This window comes from Buteo buteo, chromosome 16 (assembly GCF_964188355.1).
Source record: "Buteo buteo chromosome 16, bButBut1.hap1.1, whole genome shotgun sequence".
Taxonomy (NCBI): Eukaryota; Metazoa; Chordata; class Aves; order Accipitriformes; family Accipitridae; genus Buteo; species Buteo buteo.
Genome location: NC_134186.1, coordinates 18703258 through 18713426, shown reverse-complemented (window position 1 = coordinate 18713426; position 10169 = coordinate 18703258). Strand labels below are relative to the sequence as shown.

General features: G+C 36.8%; 1 protein-coding gene across 3 annotated transcripts in view; it reads right to left on the bottom strand.

Moving 5' to 3' along the window:
- Positions 1 to 10169, bottom strand: part of ZNF143 (zinc finger protein 143) — a 43031-nt gene that overhangs the window by 3309 nt on the left and 29553 nt on the right. For all 3 annotated transcript variants that reach the window (XM_075048058.1, XM_075048061.1, XM_075048059.1), the window contains exons 11-15: positions 7556 to 7735; positions 6206 to 6433; positions 4810 to 4958; positions 2957 to 3118; positions 1973 to 2119 (exon numbers count right to left, since the gene is read on the bottom strand). In XM_075048058.1, coding sequence (XP_074904159.1) covers positions 1973 to 2119; positions 2957 to 3118; positions 4810 to 4958; positions 6206 to 6433; positions 7556 to 7735 — 866 coding nt within the window. The remainder of the gene's footprint in view (positions 1 to 1972; positions 2120 to 2956; positions 3119 to 4809; positions 4959 to 6205; positions 6434 to 7555; positions 7736 to 10169) is intronic.

Sequence of the window (10169 nt, the reverse complement as noted above, 5' to 3'; positions counted from 1 at the left end):
CATTCAAAGGACACACTGCTGAGGGTACAGGTTACTTTTCTTAATTCTTTTCATGCAAACAACTGCCTTCTGATATGCTTTCTCTTACAGGCAGTTTTGATTACTGCCAAGTTAGCTTAAAAGACAGGAGTTCAGAATTAAGAGCATCTCGACTTTCATTGCTCTTCTATCAGCACCTGACTTGCTATTTTCCCTATAACAAAGGGGAAAATAACAATCCCTCATTTCTGCTTGAAGATATTAACACAATTCCTTTCAATCTGAGCTCTTACAATAGTACTGTGCATACATACATTTAGACTGCAGCATTAATCCTGAGACTCAAATGCTCAAAGGTTTTGATCTCGTATTAGTTTCAGCAAATGTGAAGTTTGACAGAATTCCACATGCAAAGTATGTTTTACCCCCAGAAATGAAATTTTTGAGTGCATTTTCTGCATTTCTTTTTCTGTTTGAAGCTATTTCCAAGAACCTTTGAAGAACACATATTAACCTACACTGCTTAATACTGATTTGTTTAGAAACTCTTTTGAGCATCTCCTCTCTGCATAGCCACATTGATGTTCTTTTATAATGGTGTTTGTCAGAGCTACGGCCCATCATGCAAACCATACTCAAGACAGTTGCATATACTCAACTCCCTTTGAAATTCATAGGTGTACCACATCCATGAAAATTATCCTCCTCCTAATTGTATATTGTTTCAGGAGATATGGTTCCTGTCATTATCCATGTTCTCTAGAACAAAATGTGTGTCTGTGGTGATACCCAGACAACAACAGGATCAAACCCATCAAGTGTTGAGTCCCAATTCCTCAGTAAATTTGAATACAAAGGTAGCATCACTACATTCTCCCTGGACTTATTTATGCATATAGTTAAGTACAGAATCAAAAGGGCTATGAGCTGGACCAAAAGTATTAGGCACTTTGCAGGACTGATACTACTATGCAACCCCAAATTTAAACTAATTCAAATCCTTTTATTTTACTTTGAGTTTAAAATTGGCTTCTGTCATTGGAGTGGCAATTTCCCTAAGATCCTTCAGTCATTTCTTTGACCTTTGACTGCAATATCATTTAAAGTGTTGAGTTTTTAAAATAGTAAATCTTCCAGGTTTAAAATTTCCAAAAGCTTCTATTAACCTACCATCGTATCATATGTAACAAAAATAAAATATATACATAATTAATCTAATGTTTGAGTAAGGTAGCATATTGGGCATCATTCGTGCTAGAAGTTTAGTTCAACCTTCCAGTCAAGCCAAGCTTCCCTCTGAATAAACTATTCACAAAAATACTTGTCTAGGTTTTGGTTACTTTCTAGAAAAAAGCTTAATTTGTGCTTGGTTTCCACTTTCTTTTAAATTAGCCCAATTTAAATTAAACTCTTTCACCCCTAGAAATTACTCTTTCATTACAGTGTTTGGACAATGTGAGAAATTATTTACAGAGAGTGCTGCTTGTACTGTGCTGGTTTGACATGTAAACAGGAGGTTACTATTTCCAGAGATTTCTGATTATTAACCTTTCTATATAACTGTTTACACTTTTTTGCTATTAGCATTTCAAGGTTTCAATAACATAAAATCAGTAATTTTATCTGTATAAGTTCATAGCAATTTACCCTTGAGAGTTTGGCTTTATATGTATCAGCTCTATATGTAATGCTGAAGGATGAATGAAAGTACTTTTCCACTGAAAACCTGTCACTCCATGAACGATTCAGTTGACCTCAAGTTTGGCACTCCCCTAACCTCCCCCTTTTTTGGAAGTTCTACAAGTAGATTTGGAAAATCAGGTGCTTATTATTCCTCTTCCTAACCCTATATATTATTTAAAATATGAGATTATATGGTTATGGACTCTTTTTTCAGGGAAGCCAAGCTTATTTGAATTGTATTGTTACATGACCAGGAGATTCTAGCTCTAGGAGTAAGAAACACTCCAAAAAACATTGATCACCATCTTACCTGTACTGCAATTTGTGTTCCATTGGATGTAGCCAACAATGTAACAGGTCTAGTTTCTGTAGTCACTAAATGGTGCCCATGTTGCTGATGTCCCATTTCTGATGAGGCACTATGAAATGCTGCTAAGTCTTGAGCCACAATAGCAACCTTCCAAGACCAAAGGAAGAGAATAAATTAGATGACAGATCTGTTACTGACCTCATACAACAGTTATCTTCAAAGTTAAAGTTAAATTCAAAGCTGTGATTATTCATGAGCATAATTTTATTGTGCAAAAGATACATTTTTTAAGAAAGGTTGCCACCACTCTGTTCCCAAAGTTATCTATTAGCTCTCAAAATATAAATATCCTCAGAACTGCACAGAAGTTCAATAAATGTGCCTGTAAGCCTGTGATTAATTATACATACAGAGCACAGTGATTAATAAGTATCTTCTAAAATGCGCCACATGAAAATGAACAGTGGAATGCATTTTAACTTAAAGATTAAAAAATTATATCACTATATTTCTACTAAAAAAGTTGTTTATTGTATTCATATATTAAAACCAAAACCACTAATACATACTTACACAAATGTTTCCTATCTGCCAAATAAATTACAGTCCCATAATATTAAGTGATAAAGTTACAGTTCATACTGAATTCTATTCTTAACTTTGCCACTCATTTACTATGTGACTTTGGGGAAAATGCTTAGCATTTCTAGGTCTTACTTTACATACACCTAAATGAATTACCAGACTGGTACCTCAGAATTTTTTCTTGGTGCCTGATTGTTTTTAAAACATCCTGCCATATGTTGATGTATAGCATTGGAGTAGAACATATCATACTCTTATGAGGGAAATGCTATGGCCAGGTCCTGAAAAACGCTTTACTTAGATAAATCAATGTGAATGACAGAACTGTGATGGCTTAGGTGCCTATTTTATATCATCTTATAAAGGAACATTACATATGTACGCAGGATAATATCTTACCTGCTGTCCTTCGGTGCCTTCTGCAGTAACCATCGCTACGGAATGCGTTCCTGCAGAAGAGATGACAGCGTCATGGGCAGGGACTGTGATGGTGGTGCCATCTTGTGTTACCATAGTGATAGTATTGCCAATGGCCTGCATATCTGCCTGGGATATGTTGACCTGAAACACAAAATAATTCCTGAAGTAAAAAAAGGTTTGATTGCTGCTCAAGTCATACCTGAGTCTTAGCTTTTGGCAACATAATATATGTTTTTAAGTAAGATTTGAAAAAAAACCCCAATTATAAGCATTTGAAGTATAACAGCATGTATCAAACAAATTCCCGCTAGTTGGTTCAGCAGAATACTCCTGCTAGTTCAATTTCATTTGAAACAAAATGTGTAGCAATCCAGAACAAAAAGGCAACTTGTTCTTAATAGCAGGGAAAAAATATTTTAAGCCTCGTGATCACAAGTAACATACTGGCCAAAAGATCTAGCAGCCGTTATTATACTTCCTGACCAGCATGCTCATGCATTCCTTGAGAATCACCATCACTCTTTGGCCAAGTCCCAGTCTTGGACAAAGAGCCCTCATCACATTCATCTTACTGACTGGGATCTAATATTCCATGATCTTTCAGACACACATACCTGTTTACAGAAATAAAATCATGGCTCTCAGTAATAAGAAAAAGGATGCATACTTTCCCCCAGAATCTACAACTCCATGTTAATCAGTTCATATTCCAAATAACTGCATGAGAGATTATCTATGCATGTATCTTACACAATGGACAATGTGATTCAAGGTAGTACCACCTGACATACTTTGATCTTAATGGAAATACTAAAGAAGCCTGTGAGGGCTTAGAATTTAAACCATGAATAAACAATTCATAAAAATTTAATGACATAAATTACAATGTCTCCAGTATAAACGCATTAGGGCATCAGATACATGACTTGATGTCTGATTTACAAGGTAATAAAACATCCCAGAACTAAAGTCAAGCTGAAGGATAATTTAAATAAATGCAGGAATTCCACGTTAAGGCTTCTGCAGGCCTTCATTTTAGAGGGTAAAAATGCCAGGTACTTAGTATTGCTGCAATGTTCAGGGCTGGCAATGTAACAGGCCCCTTTAATATTTCATTTCCAATTTGAATTTAGAAAATATCTTTCATATGCTATTGGCATTTCAGCTACCTTTCCAGCTGAGATATAAAGTTTTCCCCATATGCTTTCGATATATTGCCATAGCTAAACAAAAGAGTTGTGTTGAAATGCCCTCCCAATGAAATTTCTTATGAAATCCTTCAAAAATATATCCACGGGAATCCTTAAAAAAATATATCCGCAGGAATTTTAAAGTGGAGGCAGTATCAAAGCATTCCTTATGCTCTTGTTTAATCGTAAGAACTGCACACTTCCAAACAGCTTGTAAAGCAGGCACCTGGGCTAGAAAGACTTCCCACCTCCCCAAAGTGTGTGCAGACAAGATAACAGTGAAGATGACCATTGGATATTAATAATCAGGAAGTTCTGAGAAACCTCTGAAACTACGCTGTATACCTAACAATTGTTAAAATAGCCCATGCCTACTTTAAGAGTGACAAAGATAACAAGAATAGCCAAAAAATCTAGCTTTGTATTAATACAGTTTTCAGATGTCAGAGTATGTGGTTTAATTTAGATATTCCACACGAGGCCCAGCCCTGAACATATCCTGACCCAGCTCCAAGGAAGTTTCTTTCCTTAAGACATCCATGTACATATTTATAAAGAATCCTAACTGATTTTAGACAGCACATGGAGTATCTGCAAACACCTGCCTCAATTCTCAATATATTTTTGTCAGCTCTTACTTACATGTTGGGTTCCATCCTGGGATATTAGTGCTACTTGTTGACCTAATCCTGACTGAGTAACTGTAGCAACCTGTGCAGAAATTACATCTTCTCCCTCTACACCTGTCACATAGGTTATCTGGGAGCCTTTGAGAACATCTTCACCTTGACCTATTTGATACAAAGAAGGCAAACAGTTTATATACTCTAAATGCTGCCAGAAAAACAAATGACAAGGATTGAGTGCCATCCTGGTTTGAAAGTTTTAAACACTTCAATGGAAAAATTTTAGTAGAAAGATGAGAAAAATAAGAGAAGGAAAGATATGAAAAGCAAGTCAGAAAGTCTGTTGTTTTGGGAACACGGGATATGATCTTTTAGCAATGAGTTTTAACGCACATAACTACTACACATAAAGAAAATATACATTTAGGTTATAAGCAAATATTAAAATGGTGACAAACAATTTAATTCATTCATTAAATGTTAACCTCTCCATACAAGAGGCTCCATGCAAACACAACCAGGAGATTTTTAAAAGAGTTATTAATTAACAAACATACAGAAGAATACAGTGATGCCTTTGTGTGAAGATTTAGACAAGTTCTTTATCTTAATAAATGTTTAACCTCAGCAAATGAATCTTATCATTCCCTTAAAAGAAAGAATTAAGACTATAGCAAATCTGCTTAAGGTATTCAGCACAGTTTCCCACATACATGTAATAAAACAGCTTTTCTGACCAAAACAGTTTGCGTGTGTTTTTCCTATCTGCAGTCACATCTAAAAAACACAGTTTTGTCCTACCACAATACTTCCTTCAGTCTTATCTTTTATAGTCATAGGATTCAATCCTCATGATACCATGAAAAACATATTCTAAGGAGAACTACAGCACGTGAACTTATTTTCATCTTTGCCGCTAGAACAGTTTACAAAAACTGCTATTAATGGCAGCAAAACCAGCACAGTATCAGGGTGCTGCAAAGACAGATTTTCCTTTCCTTAAGGCACTGCCCTTATTCCTGCTCAAAAGACTGTCACCAACCATGGTATTATACATACACTTAGCAAAATCCCTAAGAAAAGTCCAGTAGGTTGCAAACATAAACATTCCAGATTCTCTCAGGTACCTTCCCACATTCATGTTTACAGGAGGTTTGCTGGGACTGCAACTCAAATTTCTCTCTTATCCCCAGGACGGCTATAAATGAGTTTATGATCTGGTCAATTACTCTCTCAGTTTCTGTTTACAAGTTGCCTACCACACTGAAAAGTCCTACAAACAAATTAAATAACTTTATTAAGTATTTCAGAATTTTATCTATGCTTTCATTTCCTTGGTTATAAAAAAACCAGCAAAATATTATCCAGCCAATTTTTTTAACAAGAAGAGATTCAAAGATTGAAACTCTAACCTGGAGGTGGCTCAAAAAAAGCCTCTTGTTCTTCTTCAATGGGCTCTGTGTCATTGTGTGCTGTCCGCTTGTGCATAGCAAGTGTAGAAATCTGCTTGTATGTTTTCCCACAGTGATTACAGTTATATGGTTTGGAATGAGTATGTACAACATGATGTTTGTATAAACTGGAATACTCTGTAAAACGTTTATCACAACCAGGAACTGTACAGACGTAGGGTTTCTCCCCTGTATGGAAAACCAAAAGCGACAGGACTTTATCCAGGATGCACAGAAAAAAAATTGACAACAAATTATATTTAATGACACACCTTCATTACCAACTATACTTCAATTTCAAAAACAACAGTGAAGCTCAAGCTCACAAAGTTTATCAATGTAGCTTCTCACTGTCTTTTTTTAAAAACTACTGCCAGTAAAAGTTGGGCCCTTTTTTCTTCCGATCATTCAATCTAAAACATCCTTCTGATGAAGACAGAATGATACAGCCTGAAAGGTACGATGTCAGTTTGGCATCATATTGAGAATTTTATTCTTTTATTACTGGAAGCCCCATACTTTTCCTCAATGATCAGGTATGTTGACACACCAATACAATTTCACTGACTATCGAGTCTTTAAGTTCTGAAGAAATCTAAAGGAAGCATACGTTTAAACAAGTAAGGTTTCATATAAAAAACACCTTTCATTTAAAAATCAATGAAACACATGTCTAAATTACATTATAAACTAAAAAGATAATCTGAGAAACAGAACATACTTCTATGAAACTTGTCTGTGCTTCTATAAAATATATAAGACTACTACCAAGATGATACAGATATCACTGACTTTTACATTTAAGAACCTTCAAATTTGTGCCAATTATTTCTGCTGACTAACCCTGATAATCAAGTCGGGCTAAGTATTTTCACCTCCCATCTATAAAAAGAAGGTTTTGACCACTGCTCCAGCAGCAAGGAAAATACAGCTGGGATGAAAGGGTGACTCAAAACAGCCAAAGTCAAGCTCAGACTTGTGCTTTACTGTTATTTATTTAAGAAACAGCTCACAGCGGAGGCAAGCCCCAGAACCGTATTGAGGATTTAGCCCAATATCCACTGTTTTGCATTCGTTTTAAAGAACTTTGTATTCAGACCAAAATTATTCTGCCTTGACAGCAAGGCAGGAAACCTGACTGCTTAACTATCCTCAGCTGAGGTGAGACAAGGCCCAAACAGAAGTACCAAGCCAGGTCATATAAACGTGACTACACCCAATTACAATGCACCAAAACAGTGTTCACAAGGAAAATGACACAGCCTCTCCCAAGCAGATTCCACTTCAAAATAGAAAACATCATTCATATACCTGTGTGTATTCTCACATGATTCTTATAATTAGTTGCACTGGCAAAAGCTCTCCCACATCCTGGCTCTGTACAGTAATAAGGCCTTTCGCCTGTATGTGTCCTGATGTGAACCTTTCTAATATTAGATGTTGTGAATGACCTGCCACATCCTTCAAATGGACATTTAAAAGGCCTTTCACCTGAAAAAAATAAAAGAAAAGGTACACATGCAAAAGTTATAAAAGAACAAAAATCCTAAATTACACTTAGACTGAATGCAGGAATCCAAAGCTACCTAATTCTCTCTTTGAGACCCTCAGTCAGAAATACCATGAACACGCCACTCTGGAGTGTTCTACTATTTAACCAAAACTAGCAAAATTCAGGAAAATCATATAATCTGTAAGCTAAATTATGAAGCATTTAGGTTAGTACTTTACGATGTATAAATGGACTCAGTTGCTTGGATTAGCTTCCACATTGTCCATATTCTAACATGTATTTAACACCTCCCTGAATTCATACATACATTATCCAAGACAAGTGTATCATAACATTTGTACATTTATCAATTGTAATTCATAAAATGAAAAAAATACTTTCACGATTTAGCATATAACCAAGATACAAATGGATTAGTAACACTCATTATAGAAAGCATTTAACCTTACACGAGAAGAACCAACTTCTTAAAGACAGACAGTCCTGAAACTCAAGTTTCAAACCCCCAAACCAAAGCAATCACAAATACAGGTTCTTTTTAAAATAATTCTATTCACGTAATATAAATTTAAGCACAGTGACTTACATCATTGCACCAAAACATTTCACCATGCACACTAGATAAGGCCAAGCCCTGTCAAATACCCCAATACTCCTGACCTTTCAGATCTATCAAAGCACACAGAGGGGGAGAGCAAAGGGGGTTAACTCTGGAGAACTGCGAGCCACCTGACATGCTGTCCTGTTGTAACTTCAGGCTTCCTAGAGCTAAGTACATTTCACCCACTGTACTGCTTACCGAAGAGAATAATCTGAGAGCCAGAGAGGGCAGATTACCACTACAGATGTAACATCAAGTACTTAGAGACAGAAATAAAAAACAAAGTCCTGATAGAGACATTAATACCACGAAACTCCAAAGCAGTTAGCTCCCTGGCAGCGGAAACTGTAATTCGCTCCTTAGGGCAGCCGTTTCGGGAAGGTTTTTCAGCTTCCTGCCAAGGCAGTGTGTGTGTATTAAGTGTACACGCCTCAGTGTTGTGTTACCATGGCTCCCCTAATTCTTGCTTCAGCACAGGACCTCAAATCATGCCTGAAAGGAGCAGGGTTGCAGAGTCAACCCTGCCCAACCACAGACCCTGCATTAGAAATCAAAACAGATTGCTCTTAAAGAATGCCCGCAAGAATGTCATCCGACCGGTTGGGGAAGCCAGCCTTTTAAGTTTCTAATGTACTTGTTAGAAAAGCAACCTGTTTCCAGGTGACTGAGATTTCTAGCACTAGAAATGCAAAGCAAGTCAGAAGCCTTCAAGCTCTGCCCTAGAGCAGCTATGAGGAACCATCCACACCAGCTCTTCTGATACCAGAACAGTGTGTCTAGGGAAGTCACGGAGGAACCTGGGGCAAGCATTTGATGGCAACAGAAAGTAAGACTGGCCTGCCACTGAAAGAGAGGGGAAAATCACTTTTGCCTAAAACACGCAGAAAATTAAGAAAGCGCTAACCCTGCTCTACATGATAAAGGAATGAAAAGGTTTCAGAGCCATGGGAGAGAGTGGGCAGAGCCCAGACTTGCCTCCATCGGGTGCACTGTTGCAGCTTGCATAGGGTACGAGCGTACACTACTCCGTCCATCTGCACAAAGGACTTGGTGCAATTTTCTTATTCTTTGGCTTCCTGCAACTACTAATAATCTAAAAAAAGACACCTCTGAACTCCAGTCCCTGTACTGATGGGAGTCTATGATTGTATAATTAATATTGTTCAAATGGATAAATGGTTACATAGGGCTGACTCAAGTCTTTTGTCTCAACTGCTAAATTAGATCAAAGCAATTAAAATACTATACAACTTCTATGGCCATAAAGAAGAAAACAGTCTACAGCTAATCAAGTTGTAGTCCATACTACAGAAATCTTTCAAGTTCATAGTCTGTACTTGATTTACTACAGAATGTCAAACAGCGTCTTCTGGAACTGAGAACAGATGACACTTCCATGTCTTCATCCTGATGACCAATTTAACATCAAGATAGCACTAATCTCAACAGACTGTCTTTGAATACAGAAGTCTAGGAAAGCAGAATTATCTCAATGTAATCCTGAGTTTTTATAATTTTTATTGCCTGCTTTTATTAGCCCCCCATTGTTCTTTTTAATCTGACAAAAACCTATTTCTTTTGTTCTTTTTTACTGTCTTAAGATTCAGAAAGTTCAGTGGAAAAACTTGTCAGTGTTCTAGCAGGCAACTAAATACACTTAATGGAATAGTATTAGTAGGTTAGCAAGTGATAGGTTATTCTCCCGACATTTGAGGGTTTTTTTCCTTTTTTTTTTGGAGATCTCAGGAGCGAAGGAGACATTGGACAAACTTGTTTACATGTGTGTGCACCCATAGAGTTTTGCAGAGCGT